At 32.2% G+C, this 22,092-nt stretch overlaps 1 protein-coding gene across 3 annotated transcripts in view; it reads right to left on the bottom strand.

The window, feature by feature from the left end:
• The window catches only part of UPL6 (ubiquitin protein ligase 6), a 29,368-nt gene extending 9,578 nt beyond the window's left edge, over positions 1–19,790 (bottom strand). The window contains exons 1-19 of one of the 3 annotated variants that reach the window (XM_088114797.1): positions 19,210–19,790; positions 16,285–16,382; positions 16,005–16,132; positions 12,686–12,797; positions 9,966–10,146; positions 8,382–8,503; positions 7,412–7,568; positions 6,560–6,742; positions 5,206–5,281; positions 4,275–4,393; positions 3,879–4,180; positions 3,670–3,766; positions 3,194–3,334; positions 2,277–2,360; positions 2,113–2,199; positions 1,812–1,952; positions 1,601–1,726; positions 813–911; positions 240–307 (exon numbers count right to left, since the gene is read on the bottom strand). In XM_088114797.1, coding sequence (XP_087970923.1) covers positions 240–307; positions 813–911; positions 1,601–1,726; positions 1,812–1,952; positions 2,113–2,199; positions 2,277–2,360; positions 3,194–3,334; positions 3,670–3,766; positions 3,879–4,180; positions 4,275–4,393; positions 5,206–5,281; positions 6,560–6,742; positions 7,412–7,568; positions 8,382–8,503; positions 9,966–10,146; positions 12,686–12,797; positions 16,005–16,132; positions 16,285–16,382; positions 19,210–19,368 — 2,480 coding nt within the window. In that variant the 5' untranslated portion in view covers positions 19,369–19,790. Of the gene's footprint in view, positions 1–239; positions 308–812; positions 912–1,600; positions 1,727–1,811; positions 1,953–2,112; positions 2,200–2,276; positions 2,361–3,193; positions 3,335–3,669; positions 3,767–3,878; positions 4,181–4,274; positions 4,394–5,205; positions 5,282–6,559; positions 6,743–7,411; positions 7,595–8,381; positions 8,504–9,965; positions 10,147–12,685; positions 12,798–16,004; positions 16,133–16,284; positions 16,383–19,209 lie in introns of all 3 variants that reach the window. The other 2 variants (XM_088114796.1, XM_047322491.2) reach the window with 2 other exon arrangements.
• Positions 19,791–22,092: the final 2,302 nt, after the last annotated feature.

Genomic DNA, 22,092 nt, shown 5'->3' with positions numbered 1-22,092 from the left:
CACTTCTATAGGAAGTGCACATCGGCCCATTCACTTCAAGAAATAAACACATTTCACAACTAGCTACGCATTACATTAAGGTTACCAAGTGTTATTTGTTAATCACAAAACATCAACATAAAGCAGTTGTAAGCAACTAAACAAATGCATGGAAACTCAAGATTTGAGCATTGAACAATCTGAATTTAAATAGAGTAAATAATAACTGTAGCAGACAAACCAATAAAGCTAAGTCTTACTTTTGTTTCAATTTGCTCAAAAAGAAAGTAGCAAATGGTAAATCAACCAGAATCCCTTCAAACATAGCCTGCAAAAGTATTTTGTATGCGTGAAGTGTTGTTCTAATCAAGCAAAATCAATATAGGAAAAGAATGCAAACACACAAGAAAAAGAACGCATACAAAAAAATAACTGATACAGACCAATGACCGACAAAGCACAGTCAATCACTATGCAACTTATACCAGATTGCTTAATCCAAACTAAACCCCAAAACACTATCTCAAGGGAGGAGAATAACCAGGTCTTAAATGGAGTATTTTGGCCTTGTTCCTACTATACACTATTGGAAATCTTAAAACACCCATCTTGCACCTAGGAACTTGACATCTGGATAGTGAAGTTTACAGGACTATACTACAGGTAGCCAAATACTAACGCTGCATAGCCTCTGATTTCATATATAAAAACGACTGAAAAGTAGGATTTCATAAATCATGTAAGGAATTGATTATTTTGGCCACTTTTTAGAAAATATAGGATGTCTTGATACACCTTATTAAAAAGACAGAGGAAAATGGACAGAAACATACCTTTGCAAGAAGAGTACCAAGAAAATGGAAAAATTGGAGATGTTGTTCATGTATCATTCCTGATCCAGGATTAGGATATAGCAGGTGATCTGCTGTCTCCTGGATATGATGATGTTCAGAACTTCAGATAATCATAAACCAATAAATCAAAGTAAGAATATAAGGACTATCAAGAAGGTGTCTAGCTGAAGCAATGTCCAATCAAAGATTTCAAAACTCATGCTTTTTTTTTCAAATATTTTCAATGACACATTACAAACAGTTGGTCATTAGGCATAATAGCAGTTACATTTTCAAAAATCAACAAAGAACTGCAAAGTTTATTCACTACAATTCTTGTCTTTCACACTTTACCCATACACCCCAAACCAGCCACTCCACTGCAACAATATGTAAAAGTTGAATTTGCAGCTCAAGTTTGGCTACTGTGCTGAAATGAAAAGTACTAACACAGTATCCAGATCCAATTCTGCACTAAACTTAGGCTACATGTGAATAGTTTTGCAATGAACCAGCTTATCCCAAAAGGTTTGTCAGGCAAAAGAGCATGAAGAGTTTTATATTTAGCACCCTCCCACTCAAGAACCCTTTAGAACTAAAGCGAGAATAAATATGATGTACAAGCCTAACTTTGCTAAAATTCAACTTTAATTTAGAAGGGTGTGAGTTAACGGAGGGCTATTCCCAAAGTTTAAGCTAGCAGATGAAGCACAAAAATCATTTTATATCTAACAGTTGTTGTACGTTAAGAAACATGAAACACATACAGTAAATCATATCCATATGACCTTAAATAATCCATATTGCACATCAAATGCAGCACGTGTGATGTTCTCCATAAAATCTTTGAATATTCCACCTCCATCTATTCCTGCCTCTTCAACTCCAAATTCATTAACAAAAGCCACACGAATCTGAAATTACATTGAAGGATGACTTACAAGTTCTCTCCTGAAGACCAGGGAGGAAATGGTTAGTAAACATTAGCATAGGCCTTACCAGTCCTCGAAGGTCATCTTCTGACAGCTGACTCATTTGATTGTAGGCATCTTCCAAAATATGATTCCGACGTATTTTGAAACGGTTTCTAGTAAAAACAGCCTGAGATCCCTGTCTTTGCCTAGCAGCAGCTAGCTGAGACTGATGAAACAACAAATAGACAAAAGCTAGTTTATGAAACACTTAGGTAACATATTATGATAATCTGAAACTCCAAAGTTGCTCATTATCATCCAGTGTAATTCTGTAATACAAAAATAACCCCTAATTGAATCAAATCAGAACTTAGTGAGATTCTTACAGTGAAAATTTTAGCCCTGCTAGTAAATGGTATCAAGAAAGGAGCCTGCTTCAAAATTTCATTTGCTCGTGTATTTTCTATAATGGCCTGCAGAAAAAATTTGCACAACTAACAAATCATGTTTCTGTACATATAACCCTAAATATCAATTGTATAGGAAATACCTGAGAGATAAAGTAGTCATTCACCCCATCAGCATGGAAGTCACTGGGTGATGTAAACTGTCTTCTGTTGTTCCAATCTTGCAGCTGTGGGGGATAAAGGTTAATTAGGAAGAAGATAAAAGAACCTTCAGATCCATAAGGTTATTAGTAGTTCAGATGCCCTTTTAGGACAGAGGTATCAAAGAAATTGCAATTTGAATTAAGTATTCGAAGAGTATGGATAACCTCTAAATATTCCTTGTAATTAATAGAAGAAAATATATTTCCATTCCTTTTTATAGGAAACCAATGATATATAATTTTTTTTATAAAAAAGGACCAGAGATAATATTATTTATTAGTGAAAAAGGAATTAAAGCACCACTACAGAAAATATTCGATATCCTTCAAAGTGGAATAAGAAACATTACAATGTAAGGCTGTCCAAATTCTCTAAAACTCCCTAGAAATAATTATAGAATAGCACTATAGAAGCCACAAATGTATAAACCCATTATAATGTAAAGCATCAAGTGGTGCCCTTGGAAAAACATCATACTATCATGACATCTTCTGTTAGGTTTCTTTATTCAAGAAACCCAATCTACACTCTCTTCTCACCTCAACACTCAAACAACAGTAATGAATGTATATGTATATGTATTATCCATTATGTAATGTATAGAAAATACAAGTATGCACCCCCAAGGAAGCCAACCTTCCTCCACTGAAAAATATGTCCAGTCTATACCCAAAAGAAATATCTCATAATCCCCTCCTCAGTCAACTATGTATTTATTTATACTCTCTCTCTCTCTACTAACTAACTAACCAGTTTTCCGCCTTTAATTCCCTCCTCTTTTATTTCTCCTCTCATATTTTTAACTTCCTAACATCTTCCAAGTTCAACAGTGTGGAAACATGAAAAATTGCTCAACCTGGGACAGAAGCTCAGAGACTACAATGCTAACCCTCTGTTGAATAGCTTCGAACTGCTTTTTAAGTGCTGTGCTGACAGGACCCGATTTTACCAAATTGGCAGACGTGGTGTGATTCACCCACAATAACTGCCACAGAGCCTGCAGAAACAGAAAACTTCAAAAATCAGTCGCCACTGCAAAGCACGTTACATTTGTAAGGGGCACTGTGCTAAAACTTTAGGGATCTTTTTGACATTTCTAGTCATGACCACCGATTTTCCAAAATGTAGCGTAGTCAATTCTTGGAACACTGATGCATGTACACATTGGTATACATCCTTGTTTAGGTCTTAATTAGAGAGCTACAAAGATTTGTTTTTTTTTTCATTTTAAATATGTGAGTGAATTCCCCTTTTCCTGGGACTATAGATTTCAATCTCTGAACTCTCAACAACTTGTCTGACTAAAACAGGCATTCCATTCCATTCCATTACCTGCCTTAGAAGAGTGATAAGGCTTCTAATATCCCTCAGTGATAGTGGTTTCTCCTGCTCATAATACTCCTCATTATCAACTATCATGAGCATATGCCTGATAAAAGACAGGTTATGATTAAAGGAAACACTAAACGTGTGCAGAATCTACAATTCATGCATTAATAAAAGCATGTAATAAAAAAGTAAATAGTATAAAAGATCCTTACTTGTAAACAGGACAGAATACAGAAAGTGGCAACAGCCAACCTGGTGCATCACCAGAGAGGTACGATAACCGTTCAGACAAAGATGACCATTTTTTGTTCTCATGGCACCGTTTCATAAAATTCCAAAGTATAGGAACAAGTTCAGTTCTGTAGGCAAGTACAGTCATAATCTTTTCAAGTGGCAATGTGTTGAAGATAACATGTAAAAATCCACAAACTGCACCAACAGCTGCAACCTCCCTGTCCTCTGGCTCATGATCTGAACCATTTGAAGATGAAAAATCTCTAAATAATATAGTTGTCTGCATGTGACAAAACACACAATTCATCAATTTTTCAAAATAAATGGTTAAAAAAAATTGACATTATACAGAAATCATTTGCAAGATGGTATACCAGTTGCAAAAGGAAGCGAGTATCAATGGCATTAGAAATTTGTTGATTCAATTTCCTATCCAAAACTACTTCCATGACTTCATCTTCGCCAGTCATTTCATCATCGGCAATTTTAGAATCTGAAATTAACAATTCACAGCTTAAAAACAAATGGTAAAGAGAGAACCATCTCCCATATACAAAAAAGGATAAATCTAATAATTATGATTGAATATAGTAACCAGGCTTCAAGTTATGTTCAAATTTAACATAGAAACAGTTGCACCCTTATTTTTGCATTGCAAGTTAACTTCTCTATGATAGATTAGCTTGTTTGGGGTTCTGAAAAATAGTGTCCTTCCACTTTTGTGCAGTTTTTAATTATACACTCAGTGGTTGCAGGTAAAACTAGGCTGCTATGTTATGGTGTTAGAAGTAATATAAAACCATTCATGTCCCTTCACGTAATAATAACTTAAGCTTTGTTTGTCGGGTCATGACAAATTGCAATATGGATCCCCTGTTATAAGATGGAACTGTATTATTGGCTTCTGTCAATTTTTTGCCTAAGGTTGTTACTTTTTTTAAGTTCATTTTCATAACTAATACCACAAACAAAAGTATAGACTACTTAATTAAATTTTTCAGACACCTGGGATTGACTCTTTATTTCCTCTTTTGGCCTTTTTAATATTGCCGCCAGCGATGTAATTGCCTTCTTTCTTCATAACGTCAATGTATATGTGTATATATTGAGGATTGTTTATATAGGTAAAGCTGATCAATCCTTGATTAAATGGTTAGGTTATCGCCTAATTAGTCTCCTTATGTATATATAGATGTAAGTGTACCTTATGATAACCAACAAAAAATTCAGAAATATCCTCACTAAATTAAAAACTAGAATAATATCTCTAATAAGAAAAGTTTGAATGTCTGATCAGAATCGTACTCTCTCTACCATCAGATCTTGTCGGAGATGGATATGATTCCAGCAAAAATGTAGTAACAGAAGCAAGGTCTACAGCCTGCATACAAAACAAACACAAATCAACTTAGCATTTAACAATAACTTTCAAACTTCATTCTTATTAAAGACTGAATCTTCAACCACCAAGCCTAATCCCCAATCAAAAATAAATTAAAGATACACTTTCAGTCATATCTAATGACATAACTTTGTGTAGAATGAATTGAAGATAGTTAAAAGTTTAATCGTAATGGTAGATAAATGCATAGCCTTACGGCCCTAATCCACAAAGCTTGTAAATGTTCTTCAATCTGTTAGTGCTTCCTCCTTCATCCTAAACAAGAGACCAAGAGTAACAAGAAAAATTGTTTTCTTTTGCATAATTTCGAAAATTTTGTATTACAAAGAAGTTTTACATTTATATAGGTCAATAGTTAAAGCAGAATCAAATTATTAAGACTTCGAATATATTGACTATAAATCATGTGTCTTCCTTATAATTGTTTTCTAATGCATTAAACTAGCTCCTTTGGCTGCAAATTAAGCGCCTCGCCATTAATATACAATGAAAAGATTGCAAGCTAACAAAAATAAAGAAAAAGTCCCAATAAATAATTTCAAATTGAATTTAAAAGTTTCAAAAGAAGGCTATCTTGATCACATATACCTGTTTAGAATTTGCTATTTTATGCTTACAGTGAAATATTAAGACCTTTAATTTTTATACTATATACATGGTTTAATGCGTTAAAATATGAGCTTTGTACTTACTACTCACTAGTATGTATATACCTAATAAGGCACTCAACCATAGTCAACCACGAAGATTGATATCATTAAGATATTCAACTATATTCAACATCGAATATTGCTTACAATGCATTAAGATTAGTCATCTTTTCTATGTTTATCATTTACCAAAAGTCTCCATATTTCATTCAAATGGAATAAAAATGTTCAAGGCCCAAGAGCAAAATAGGCGTAGAGTTTAAGCAACACAACTATAAATTTCAAGGAAAAACTATCACATCTGGTATAGCCAATCAAATAAAAACTCATATACCATAAATTAATAGACAAACTAGCTACCAAACTACCTACAAATATCTAGTCGCACACAAATATTTAATCGCTCATTCAAAATCTCTACTTCTCAATGTAAGGATATGTTTGGAGATTTCGAATCAAATTATAGTACATAAGTGAGTACATATCTCACCTTAGAAGCCAATTTTGATGTTTAGTTAGGCTTAAAATCCATTTTCTAAACTATAAAAAGCAATATAAAATTAAAAACTAGAATAACAATAACAAATGGCAATTGTAGTCTCCTTACCATATCGAATGAACAGTCAGGTCGAGACAAAGCAATTCCACCAGTTTCTAATATATTTCCAAGAAGACAGGCATAGGTAGGAAATTCATCTGATATATCATTAGGAAGAGAATTCATCAGATTTGGTAACCATGTTGCCATCTGATGAACGTAATGTTGACCCAGGCCCTGCTTTGCAAATACCTAAGTAGAAAAAATAATAATCACACTTCTCACAAGACTTTTCAAGGTTAAAGCAAGTAGAAAAAAATAGTTGTAGAACGTTATCCAACATGCCAAGGAAAATTCAGCATGAAAGCTGGAGATTTGAAAAGACAGACATAAGCAAAAAGAGACAAGGATAATTTCAATTTTAATCAGTTTAGGTGGTCACCAAATCCCCCAGATTATTCAAGTAGCATAGAGACGCCCAAAACACATAAATAAAGATTTTTTTTTTCCGATGTGGTCCTTTTACTTGAATTATGAATGGCATGTTGACCTTTTCCTTCCGTTTTGGTTAACAGGATTATATTCTATATTGGTAGATTTCACAATGAAGATCCATCAGCACAAAAAGAATTTGGAATGTATTAATTTTCTGCATTTCAGCAGGCGAGAAATAAAAGGAATTTTAAAGGAGTTTAAAATTACCGAGGAAAACTTCTTTCAGTGATTTCCAAGAATTTCATCACCATCATACATGGTTTCTATGTTAAATGATTAGATACTCTGAACACTACTTCAATCTGGATTTTAGTTCTCCCATATATTTACAGAACAAATAAACATCTTTGATGAGAAACACCTCTGTTTAACCTCATCTTAAACAGAGAAAAGGATGTCAATTAAATAGGTTAGTAAAATGAATACCTGTTTTAGGTTTGGAAAAACATGCCACAAGAAAGGAATCGAAAGGATCTGTGATGAGAAGCTATATACTGGATCAGTAGGTGAACAGATACATGGCTTCTGACCAATGTGGCTAGTTACAACAGTAAGCACACGCTCCAATGATGATCCTTTTTCACTGTAAATACAATTTTCAGCATTATCCTGCAGTAGATCATTTAGGTAGTTTATGGGTTCAAGTAAAGCATAGTATAACATAAATATCATACAAAAAAAAAACTAGAAGCAGTCTGATTAGAATTATGACATGGATGGAATATAAGATTCAAGTGTACATTTGATCCACTAGCTCAGAATTCCTCGAATTAATGACACACAAATAACTAACGCAAACACATGCAATACACTGCATGGAAGTTTCTTCATACAGATTAATAACTTCCATTAATAATATAAAACAAGCTTTGATCTGAATACAAGAGCATTCTGAATTTTGCGGTCCAATGAAGGGCATATTCTCCCTTGGCCTTGTAAGAGGACTGTATAGCAAGGTTGTCAAACTCAAGAGTTTACGTGAACTCGTGAGAGTCCAATAAAATTGTAAGAGTTTACTTTACATGAAAAAAAAATACTAATTCATAAATGATGCTTAAATCTAAATATGTCTCCACTTCTCGGAGCATTTTTACTTCTACTTTTAACTGATCAAGATGCACTTGAATTAACTTCTACTGGATTTGATGCGTTTTCGAACATAATGAGATAAAAATATTCACTACAAACATAAAAAATAAAATGCCAGAGCTTAAAATGTTGTAGCAGCAAGGGTTTTTCAACAGTGCAGTGAACTTTATTTTTGAAAAATTAAATGAATGGTACAGTGCTGTAAAATGAAACCCATTAATATTGTGCTATAAAATACTTTGCTGTTAAAACATAAAATCAATTTAGACATCACCAACAGTTTCGATGGCAGAGGGTTTACACATACACAACCCATGAGTTCGAAGACGTGATTGATGGCAAGATCGACAGCAAGATCGACGGCGAGATTGAATGATGAGAATGAAGGTGCAAGGGACGGCGAGATCGACGGCACCACAGAGAGCGAACCTAATGAACGAGAGCGCAGCAGAGGGCGAGATCGAACAATGAGATTGACGGGTGAGAACGAAGATGAACAATGAGAAAGAAAGCAACGCTTGAACAAAAGCTCAAAAAACCTAAAAAAGAAGTTGTTTTATGTTTTCGAAATTTCTTCTCAAACTCGCAAAATCAAAACCAGACTCGTGTTTTCAGGCAAGTTTAACGAGTCCACAACCGATTCTACCAATCCTACAACAAGAAAAAGTTCACACACTGTGAACTCGTAAACTCCGTGAACTCGTAAACTCGACCGAGTTAATGAGTTAACTCGCGAGTTCAATAACCATGCTCTACAGGCTTTTTGTAACAATAATGAAGTTAATCCAGAAATAAACTACATTATTGCCTTTGCTCAGTCCCACCCATTAGAAAATAAAATGTTATCTGCCGCCCAGCTTCTAGAAGCTGACTCAATTAATATCTACTCTGTACTTCTAGACAGCAAGTTCACTCATTGTAGCTTCCTTTTATGTTCACCTTTAACATGTTTTATTTATATATGCGCCACTCCCACCTATTAAAAGTAACTAATAACATAAATCTGAAATTTTTTTACAAATTAAAAGTTATAAGATAAATGTAATAATTTTCCCGCATTTGCATAGAACTTATTTTGAAAATCAATGATATGTATTTTTGTTCAATTTTGGGTTGATCAGTTTGAAAAATCGTCAGCCTGTACTGACCATAATCAGGTTGGACAAAACTGAAGTCCCTAACATCTCCCAGAAATCCATGTAACATCATCTTAGGTAAACAGCAGACGTTTGAGTCACTATTATCACATGTCAAGTCAAGTCCAAAACAAACACCACATTATAACATTGAAGGAGCACATCTTCAAATTCAACAGTCTGACATTAGTTGTTTATTATTAAAAAAAGAGTTTTCCTTACACATCAAAAAAACTTCAGATGAGAACATTATCCAGGATAAAAATGCTCCCACACACAATATAAAGATAGAAAGCGTTACAATATACACTACATGTTACGATACACAAAGAAGAAATTAGTTAAGATATCCATGAGTTAGTTACTTGAGGTGTTAGTTAGATATAAATGCAAAATAAGGAGAGGAAAGGAGAACAGAAGTGAATTATTAAAGTTTGAGCTTCAGCTCTTTGCAAAGGGGAAGCCCTTGAAGGAGAGAGTGGTCTCCTATTTTTGTTCTTTTATTGTATTCAATAGGAAACCTTTCTTTTCTTTCTCTTTTCAATTCTTGGCTCCTAACACTACGGTGAACATATTTACATAGTACGATGATTATCAATTAAGAAAATTAAAAGATGACGCACAATGATAGTTAATATAAATATGTTAAACCAAGATGTCCTAACTTGTTCCTTGACCTTAATATAGCATTAGATGGGGATGATGCTGTAGGGTGCCAAGAAATAAAAACTAAAGAAAAAGAATTGCAATGTTACCTTTCCTGTAAGAATAATCTCTCTAAGTAGACTAAATGCACTGTTTTTAGACAGACTTGATACTATCTTACAGCTCCACGGCAGTTTGGGATCTATCAACAATACTAAGACTTCCAATAAAGGAATAGCAGATACATTAGATTCCTTCAGAGTTAATAAAAGCTGATCCTTCAAGTGATACCTGTGCAGAAAAAATACCATATAAGCATGATAACACAAAAATCAATCCTTACTATCAATCTATATTATATATGTGAAATTTCATGTACCCAAGAAAAACAACGGAACAAGTAGTAGATATACAAAAATTCTCCACGGTTTTAAAGTATTCTTCAAAAAAAAAATACAGCAACATCAAAATCCATGCCAAGTGTGTCTTCCTTTTAAAAGGTCAATGACAACACAAACTCATTATTACAGAAGTAAAAGTGGCACAAGAAAAACCCAAACCAGAGCCCTGGTTTAATTCATCATCCACCATAACCTGTATACATGATATATAATAATCAAAATCTTATTAAGATAGCTTTTTTTTTAAAAACAAAATTTCTTAACAACTAAGCTATGTCTATAGCATACAAGCATTTAGGTGCTGTAACAATAGAAAAAGTAGTAGATCCTATACAATTAATAATATCTACACTATATATGTAATATTATAAATGTTTTTATTATTCTCCTATTGTATCTTTATTATTAAAGGATATCAAATTTCCTCTGTTTATTTTATTGTTGATTTCATTTTCTCAATGTAAAAAAGCATTTCTGTTGTCTAAAAAACATACAGTTTCAGCTCAGTAATTCTCTCTTTCCTATAGTTTAACCATATGTATATAAAAATTAGACATGAGAAAAATCAAGAAAGCAAATAATAGAAATTGTTACAGATATGAAAAGTTTTAGAAATTGTTACAGCGTTGAAAAGAATTTATAAAAACTAACTGATCCAGGGTCCTTTAAAAGGTAAAATTCTTGGAAATTTAACTTGCCTAGAACTCTTGAATCCCTAGACTATGTGACTATGTGGTCTAGAGTTCAATTCTTTGATGTTCCCACTTTTCTAAATAAACATAAATCACAACACAAGGTAGAGAGGATCAATGTGTTGCCCCTGCTTTAAGTCAAAGGCATGAAAGGCATGTTTGATATAAAACAATTCATGTGGACTTTGTCTGACACACCCCACAGCTTAAGCTTTGCGAGGAGTTGGTTTATTACACTTAATAATATTGCTCTTTTAAGAAAATAAAAGGGGACAAAATCTAATAGCATTGTGCACCACATCCTTCATCCAGGGGTCAGGGGAATGCCAATGCCTTTAGATATGTAAGTGGATAGGGCAGTGTTTACGGACCCCTTATAGTGATCTTCAAATGATTTCTGTAAGTTCTGATCTCAGGTATGTATGGTCTTGGCAAAACATGGTGCGTTTTTATTTACATTAACTGTCTTTAGTCCTTTTACCTTCTTTTAACTTCCTTGGAGATTTTTTATCCTTCCCCTACCTCTGTTTTTTCTCTGCTATTTTTAATAAATTATATTTTATAAAAAAAATGGTTAGAGAATTTGAGAATCAACTGAAAAACAGCAGTAGAAACTTGCTTTCAAACTCTCCCAAAAAATACTCCAACCCATCAAACAGCCTCCATTTTCTCACTAATAAAACGAACTCTCCCAAAAGTGAAGTTATTGATGAAAAAAAGGTTTCCCTCTCATGAGCCATTTATTTGGGCTTGAACCACGATAAATGCACAAACCCACTTAATTATGTGCATTTGTCATTTGTTCTTGAAATAAACTTAATTATGACAGAAGGCGCAAGGATGGATTGATGATCAGAGACCTTGATACCATGTCATCAACCAACTCACCCAAAAGCTTAGGGTATAAGGAGAAAGAACAACATGAGTATTAAGTCTTTAACACAAGCCAATCAAATAAAAGTTAAAAGAACAAAGTATTGACAAGATCCTCCACAGCCTATATAGGCTATAACCCATTTCAATTTCATATTCACCATTCAGCCACCACTTCTAACGGTGTTCCAATCGAAGTAAGCAAGAAAACTCAGGAATACAGGTCCAGTCTAAACAAAAAACCGTTTTGAGAAATTATTCATATCCAAAAAAAAAATATATATATATATATATATATATATATGTATATATATAACCATTTTTTTCTGACTTTACAGAAGAAATAAACTAATAATATCCCCAGTCCTCTATACAGGAAACATATGGGTGCAAATTTTTGTATCATAATTATATGAATTAAATTTTATACCCTTAATTTATTGCAAAGTCTAATAATGAGACTTTTATTGCCCATAAAAGTGGATGCATTGATTGGTCTATTAACCATAGAAGTTATACTCATTAAAGAAAAGTTATTCCTTGAATTACAAGTAGTGTGGATAAATATAATCAGCACTTGAACAATTTAATTCTCTGGTCATTTTTTAAATAAAATTTAAATTTACGACATTATTAATTCATATTAAAACTAACTAACTTTGCTATTTTCATTGATGTTAATCAATTAGTTGCTTACTTCTTCTAATAAAAGGATATAAGGAGGTAGTATTGTTTAACAGTAACAAGAAACTTAGAATCCAACGCAAAAAAAACAATAAACTAAAAGGAAAATAGCAATCAGCAAGAAAATATAGAAAAGCCAAAGGCTCAAAAGTTAATGAATTTAAAACAAATGAAACCAACCTATTATGATGTACAGCACGAATACAAGTATATACAAATTGCTTCACTCGATAGTTCACCAAAGCACACCTGGACAAGTAGTCCTCAGCAGCAAAAAGTTGGACAACATCCCCTGTTGCATACATTTTAATCCAACACATTAAGCTCCATTCCCAAAGTAAAACTTGCAGAAACAGCAAGGATGCAGAGGCAGATATCATCAAATCAATAATTGCTTTTGTTCTATATTTAGATCAGCAGCACACAGCAAAAATAATGATAGATTTGGGTTTCATGTCTACATACTTAGTCAAAGTCCATGAATTGTGATTAGGCTTACAGAAGACATGCAGGAATAAAAACAGTGGGACTAAGTTGTCAATTGCATTCTCCTCACTGCTATCTCAAATATACCCACATTTTTTATATAAAACCAGACTTCCTTCAGGAGAAAATACGTACAAACAATGAGAACAGAAATAGGGTACATCCTTCAACATATTTAGCAAATGTCATTTCAATAATATCTTAGATGCAAGTGCTTTCATAAACAGGAAGTTCAGTTCACGCTACTAATAATATTCTTATTCTTATATGACTAATAAATTATAGATGTAGCATCTGTCATGTCGTACACTATCACTTTTTTTACCCACGATAAAGAATTCATTGAGAGAAATGAGAAAATCATTAATCATTCACATAATTGTTTGGAGAGAAAATATACAAATTAGAGTAAATGATTCAACACGCTGCACCTTTGTAAAAGTGCTGAAAAATTGGGGAAATAATCAAGTAATCAAAAAACATACCACAATATCAGGTAGGCAGGGAAAAGCTAAGCGTTTAAGGGGTTATAATAATCTTCATTCACCCAAAATGAGGAAAGATATATGCACAAAAATGTCAGGCCACAGAAAGGAAGAAAATAGATTTAAATAATGTGGATGCATTAAAAATGAAGATGGAAAAGGTATTGGTAACAAAAATATCAAGGAAAGATAAAGGAGTTACTCTTACAACACATCCATTAATCCTCTATTTCGTATAGGGTACATGAAGAGAGAAGGAAGTGAGTGGAAGTGAAGGGGATTGGATGTTTTGAAGAAGAACTATTTAAAAAAATCAAGGAATTCCACATTAATGATTTGCATGGAAATTGCACTATTGGTGTTACATAATTGGGGACATTGCTTCCAATACCTCCCAAAATTACAATATACCCTTTTCATTTATGATAGTAAAAGTGCAAAGTGTAAGGACCAAGTTAATTTGGCTAAGAGTAGAAGTAGTTTAATTGGATTAAGTATGAATGATTTATTATTTAAGTAAACAAAACTTCTAAATAGAAAAGGCTAATTGTTCAAACTTCATTTTACAAAAACCATCTTCTCTAAAACATTTTTCCTATGCCTTCTCTCTGGATATCTGAAATAGTTATTCATCCTTTCATAGATACAAGTCAATCTTAGAGATCATGGTGGAGAGTATAACAATTTTGTCTTATCAAAAGTCATTTTTTAGTAAGTTTTTCTTTGCTCTTTTTTTCCTTGAGATGGTTTTGTGGAAAGGGTTGCATGCCTTGGGTTAGGACTTTGAATGTGAGGTTTATGAGGCAAAGATAAATCTCTCTCAGTCCAGGAGTGTGATGATATGACTAGATTGTTGATCAGAGTATTTTATGTGCAGATTTTACCTTCATGTGACAGTAGCGAAGTTGGGAGCATAAGCTTGGTTAAACAAGTTGAAATTGTAAGTGAAGCTAGTTAAAATTTGATAGCACCATAGAGTAGATGATTTGGACTATGGATGTGATTTCGTCACAATGTTTTTTGGTTTTTGTGTTGGGAATGTGTTTTGTTGGATGATATTCAAAGCCTTGTGTTTTTTATTTGGATAATACATGTGATGATTTTTTTTTAGAAATTTGATGATTATTCTAGGTTTGAAATATAGTTGATGTTCTTGATATACATTATCAGTTAGTAATGCATTATATGAATAAGATATTGAATTGCTGAAAGTGATAAAAAAATGGTGAATTTGTATAGTTTGAGTTTGAAACTCTAAATGAGTCGCAATATGACATAATATGTTGACGTTATGGTAGGAAAAGTGTAGAATGTTGCAGGTGGGTCAAATGGGTTCAAGATGGTCTTATTTAAAAAGGAATTGCTCAATTACATGTATGAATGGTGGAAATATGCATATATGGTTTTGATATACACATGTATGTGAGATTTTAAGATATGAATTACCATGTTGTGTTTTTTTGTCTTGTTTTCAAATTGTGATGATGGATCGTTACATGGGAGCCAAGATATCTCAGGAGAAAAATCTCAACAGAAATAACTTCTAGAGAGGGAAAATAATTTCTACTTTGTTTGATTTCTTTTCTTAAATATGTATATATCTATAATTTCCCTGTGTGAATGAAAGTTTATATAAGAGACTCTAAAGTATAATATGAACATTACTTATATGTTTATATTATCTTGTGATGATTAGTAGTAATATAGCTCTTAGTAGGATGTTCACAAAAGGTGAAGAAAAAAAGTGCATGTATAAAAACTATACTGGAATGGACATTTGAGAAAGTAATAAAAGCACAACTTCCAAACATGCAATCAAGATCAATATTTTAGCATCCAAAATGAGTTCTGGAATGCATTCTCTCCCATTCTAGAATAAATAATCTTGAAATATTACAGAATGAAGGCTCCGAAATATATTCTCCCCAGTTCCAACAGCAAAGGAAGAGTTGTTGGCGGCAGAGACACATTTCTCATTCAGTGCATTCCAAAACCCAGTGACCTGATAATCTCCCACCCACCCCAACCACGAACCAATTAATCTTCTTCTTCTATTATTATTATTATCATTATTAACAAAATAAAAAACATTTAGAATAATAAGACTGCTAAATTAAAATATATATTCACACACACACATATATATAGAATGAATATAAAAAAAATAACACTAATAATGTGCTGCGTATATATTGGTAAATGAAAGATAATTCAATTCAAAGGGTCGAAGATAAACACATAATTATCAAAGAGCTACTAAAAGGGAGCTTCCTATAAATTGTTTTATTAAAATACAATTCATCGTGCTTGATGGCATTGGTTGGTATGCCCATATAATTGACTCTACTCAGTCAGACAAGGCTTGGTTTGCATTGTCAGTTAAACAGATATTTTTCTGGTGGTTGAAGGACTTAATGTAAAAGAAATAAAACATTCCAGCTTGCAGAAACTTGCTAAAAACCTAATAAAATGTACATTATGAAATAAACTACAATATCACGACAAAAGGAACGTTGATTAAAAATTACCAGTCTCTTGAACAAACTGTTGAAGCAATCGGCAAATTTGCACAAGAATTAAAAAATCATCAATATTTTCTGCATTAAAGAAATAGAGGAACTGACGGAGGAAATCTGAATCTGGACCAAAAGCATTCCTGAATGCAAATAAAGTGGCATTAACTTCAGTTTTAATAGTGCAGAGTTTGGGTCAGACTACACTAAATAAATAAATAATTTTTAGAGAAACCGAGTGAAAGGAAACAAATAGATGTCATGCAACAATTCAGAGTGAACAATCCAATTTCACCTGTCTAAATTCTGACAGTTCTCCCCATAGATGCTAAGAAATTTCTCTCGTAGTTTAGACTGTTCTGTTCTGACAACTTTTCTCCCTCTGAAGCATTTCTGTAGCAAGAATCAGTCAACAATTTGCAAGACGCTCATGAAAGATAGATTAACACTCATCATCTTTCCAGTAATAGATGTTTATAGCACATATGAAACCATATTGTCAGGGCCTAAGCTTTAAAGTTGGGAAATATGAAATGCTTATTTCCCATAGATGTACACATTAAAAATTGTTTTATAATTTTATAAAACAAATTCATAGAACCAAAAAAAGGATGAGCACTGACCAAAATTAAATTTAAAAAAATAATGCATCTAGGATTGCACAAACTTCTTTTTCTTACAGCAAGTAAATGGCATGGCATCTTTCAACAGGCATTTACCCGAGTTCATAAGGTCAATTTGAATTTAAATTTTGATTCTACAGATGAGAGATGTTAAATAGCATGGCAAACTATTGTAAACCAAATCTTCAATGTTGAAACATTATGTATGCAGTGCAATGCATGATTAATTGATTCGGTCATTTTATATGCCATATCATTGTAACTGTTCAAGAACTACACTTTTATTTCCTCAATGATCATTGGAACTTGACCAAGGAGAACAAGGAATAATCAAATTGAAATTTAAGAGAGGAGTGTTAAAGATATGATACCCTGTTACAAGTTTCATGATATATACTCCATCTAGAGGGGGAATGTTATAGATATGATACTGTATAACTAGAAAAGTATGCATGGCTAATATTCAAGATATGGTTAGATATATAGCTCGAGATCAGGGATTATATGATTATATCCCTTATTACCCTTTATTTTGTTTCCTTATTGTGCATTCTTGATCATTATAAATAGAGAACCTTTTTACTGCTTTTACATATTCAGCAAATCCTACATTAACTTTAAACTTGAACTTTGGAGATAGACTTTGGAAACAAAGTGTTTTCGCTTAAGTAGGAAAAATGGGACATGGCATTCCACGAGTTGATCAGTTTATATTTCAAAAGGATGGAGAAATCAACAACGAAGTCACACAGGATCCATGAGGATTACATATAATGGAGAAAGACATATGGGGTTATTTGTAATTGCATAATACTCCAAACTCAACAGCGAGTTTTATCATACTACTATGCTTCTCACTAGTGAATGTTGAAAACAGCATGAGAGAAAAGTAAAAGAAACAAAAATGAGAATGCTAATATAGAACTATTATATATAAGAGATTTGTGTATGACTGATTAACAAGAGAGTAGTAGAAAATTGATTAAGGTGGTTTGGGCACATAAAAAGAAGGTCACGAGAAGAACAAGTGAAGAAAAAGTAGACAGCATGGTCTTTGGTCCTATGAAAGGAAGCGAGGGGAATAAAAAAGGACACTAAAGGAAGTCATCTAGAGAGAGCTCTGGTAAGGAATTTCCCTAAAATTAATAGATCAAAATGGTGTGATACGTGAAACCGAGCTCACCAAGTGGGACAAAGAACTTGTCTTCCTCTACAGCATGTAGCTTTCAGATCCAATATGATTCTTGACAAAAGGTATTGTAGTTGCATTTCATCAATCATATGTACCCATGGCTACTTATTAAAAACAAATTAAACTTATTTGACACTGAAGTTGTTCACACTTTCCTTCAATGACGAAAGAAAATTAAGTTTGGTACAAATGGAGAAAAGAATATCACATGTTATTACTAACTATATTTATTATTACTTAATTTTAAATTATTCAACATATTAAAATCATGCAATAAAACAATATATATAATTTATTCAATAAATTCAAAATAAAATACCACATAAAATAAAAGATATATTTTTATAACAAACTACTAAATAAATTTATATGAAATATAAAAAATGTACTTTTGCTTGATATGTTTTAAATTGTGTTTTTAGTGTCAATATTTTCTATTTGATGAATAAATCATTTGTTTGTGTGTGTGTAAATAATAGTAAGAAAGTTTACTATGAATTTTTTTAAAATGTTATACAAAATGGAAAAAAAAACGACCTTTGTCACCATTTTAAGGCAAAATTTATTTTTAGAACAATTTGGACCAACTTTCTATCACAGGTTTCAAAGTTACGGGAAGAATGAGAATCTGTGATTTTATGGCAGTGAAGTGCTTTAGTTCCTCTAGTGAAAGCAGTTGAAGTGTGTTGTTGTTAGGGGGAGGCTCGTGAATAGTTTTGTAACTCTAACAGATAAGAATGTCCAAAATGCAGTCTATTTCCATTACCATTATATCTAATTATGGAATGGGAATGAGTTTATGGCTTTTCTCCGGCCCTCTGCTCAGATATTTAAAGGAAATTGTTATCGCCAATAACCAAGCAGTTGAAAGAACTTATATGCACATGTTAGTAATTTATGTTTGTATATTTTTTTCATTATAGTTATAGGAGGACTTCATATCCTCCTCCTGGTGCATTCTATCTTGGTAAAATTCTCCTACGTCTTTTATCAAAATAATAATAATGACGATAGTCAATCAGCAGTTAGCTTTGCATCACCGCTCAAAACAGCTAAAGTCACTATGTCTGATTCCTAATGATATTATGCGTACATAGGTTGCTGAGAGCCAGAACACCCATCATCACGTCTCAAAAACATCCTAAAGAATCTGAAACACTTGACAGTACACACACCTAAGACTACAAAAACAACAATTGAAATTGCCACAGGCAACTCACTACCAAAATCAAGGCATTAAAATGCAACAATAGCTGCAAGATGGAAGCAAAGAAACATAAAGAATTGTTCGCATGGTAGATCCACCTGAGGTACACTTCACAGCAACTAGACCATTGAATTAAAGTTACTTCATAGTGATTATAACCAATTATCTCAAATGCATGCGGAAGCGGAGAAACTAAACCTGAATCCTGAGTGCAGCAGAGTTCTGCTGGCGCAACCACAAACGCCGGTTCCGCTCTAATCGTGTCTGTTCAAGAAGATTCTTTCTATCCCGTTCCTTCGAGCTGCGACCGCCTAAATCAACACGCTTACGAGTAGAAGGATCGCCGCTGAAAAACATGTTTATTCGATTTCCTTCCCACGCGAGCTTCGCCCAATTCACGCCCTAATTTTCAAAAATGAAAAAGAAAGAAAGAAAGAGAAGCGAAGAGAACAATCGAAGCACGCGAAGCGGAGTTAAATCTGCAATGAGAAAGATTTCAACGAGTGGAACCCCCTGGAAATGGAGACCACAGCAGCGGCAGTAGCTGGAAAGAGAATCGTAAATTGCAGGTTTCGATTATTCGGAAGAAAATGATAATATTAATAATAATAATAATAATACAGAATAGTAATTCTGTATTTATAGCAGAAGATGCTCCAAAGAGAAAATGAGAAAAAGAAAAGAAAACGCGAATCTTCTTTAACTTTCTCGGTCAAGTGTGTTCATATGCCAGGAAGGTTCTGATGGAAAGGAACAAGCAACCACCGGTTCAAATGCCAAATGAAAAAACTTGTGTATATTTGAAGTTCCCAAAATATAATGCTGGTTAGAGAAAATTAAATGTTATAATTCTTGGTTTATTATCCACTATGAACAATTTAATTCAATATAAACAGATTTATAAAGCAACCAGAAATATACTTTCATTAAATTGACCAACACTTACGCAAAATTTTTTTCTGATTATTTATAAACTAATTGGTAAAACTATTTCTACTTATTTGAGAGTAAGAAAAAACAATAAAGTCGACATAATATTTTAATTTCAATCTTTCGAATTGTTTATTGTCAATAGGGTATTCTTACATTCCAATTATAACAACCATAAGTAATTAATAAGTTTTTGTTTGGCTATAAATACTTGCATTATTGATTATTTAAACTTTAATATGAGATAAAAGGTATCTCGTTCTTTAAAAAGTTGTTACCAAATATTGATTATTCTTACATCTAATTATAATAACCATAAGTAATTAATACGTTTTTGTTTGGATATAAATACTTGCATTATTGATTATTTAAACTTTAATCTGAGATTACGAAATATTGGTTAACAAAATTATATATTTATAATTATTTGTTTGTTACGAAATAACTTTCGGTCATGATTTAGAATGGTTTGATTAGTAACTTTGTTATTATTATGATCATATTTATAATTTATTTTTGTTTTTTTGTATTTATTATTTTTTAGTTTCATATCTTTTAAATAGGGTTAATGAAACATTTTTCTATATAAGGTTTAATATCAATAAAGTTGACCATGTGTCCATCAAGTCTTTTTTTCTCCATCATCAACATACTATCGGTACAATAATAATTAAGGTTCTAACTACACTTATTCATACTTGTAAGTATTTGTGATAAAATTCGTGAAAGATGGTTAGTATCTGCGAAGATTTATTTCTTGCAGATAGATAGCGGATTTTTTATATACTTGTTTATAAACGATTCGATGCAAGTATTATAATATATGTATCCGTAGGTATCCATTACACGCAAAACATTAAAATGAAATTTTATTTTATATTTTATTAGATTAAATTTAATTACAATTAAATGTTAATTTGTATTTAATTTAATTTATATTATATTTTTTGTAATTTAATTTATATTTTATTTTAAATATATATATATATAAAATAATTTTTTTAAATATTTGCAAGTATTTATGGATATTTGCGAATTTTAAAATATTAACAAATACTTTTAAAACAGTATTCTCATAGACAAATTTTTTTATTGCGAATGGGATAATAAGTTAACATTATATGTGTCCAACCTGGTCCATTGTCATCCTATTCACCTCACATCCACCCTCCTCCTTCCCATCATCACGATAAAAATAAAAAGAAGTTGGAAAAGTAAAATTTAAAGTCAGGAACTATACAAAATCAAATATCCAACTCTACCTAATGTAGGGTTTTGCAAGGTACAAACCTTTATTTTGACTCTTACTCCAACAACACAAGGTTTCATATATCCAAGTGTTCTTTCCTCGCCTCTCGTGAACTATAATAATCTTAAGTTCCAATTTGCTTATTTGATTTTGATTTCTTAGTAGTCGTGTCTTTCATGAGTTTGGTGGTTGTAATTAATTCAAATTGTTGGATTTTTAGTTTTTTTTTAGGAGTTTTATGAAGGTTTATAACATGTAAAGGTTGGAAGTGAGAATGTGAAATTGAAATGGTGAACATGGAAACGGAGGAGAGGGTGAAAGGGGTTAGTGTCGTCGAAGTGGTAATGGTGATGGTAGGTGTCATTGGAGTGGTGGTAGTTGTCACCATGGTTTATGATTGAGTTGTGTAACGGAACAAAGGAGATTAAAGAGAGAAGCAAGTTTGAATTAACAAATAATCACCTTTTAACACCATTAACATTAATTTAACATGACTGCTCAAAGTTTACGGGGACTCAATTAAATAAAATATATATAAAAAGAAAATAACCTTAAACATAAATATACGACCCATATTATTAATTAAATATTAAAAATTAATTAAAACATGTTTAAAATTAATCATGATAATACATTCAATTGAAATAGTAATCATTTCAAACAATTAAGATAAGTAAATATTAACAAAAAATGAAAGTAAGAAAAATGATTTACAGATTTTTATTATCATTTTATCTTAATATAGGACTTAATCCAAATTCCTTCTTCAATAAGATATCTGGGACAAATCAATTCCACGTGTACTTTTTCATTTTGATGGCATGTTCTTTTGAGATGATGAATTTAAGGAGTGTTTTTCTTTGAAATGATAAATTTGAGAGAAAATAAGTGGATGAATTTTG

The sequence above is a fragment of the Vigna umbellata genome, chromosome 5, assembly GCF_029865625.1.
Source record: "Vigna umbellata cultivar VRB3 chromosome 5, Vumbellata_1.0, whole genome shotgun sequence".
Classification (NCBI taxonomy): domain Eukaryota; kingdom Viridiplantae; phylum Streptophyta; class Magnoliopsida; order Fabales; family Fabaceae; genus Vigna; species Vigna umbellata.
This window is presented reverse-complemented; position numbering and strand designations above follow the sequence as displayed.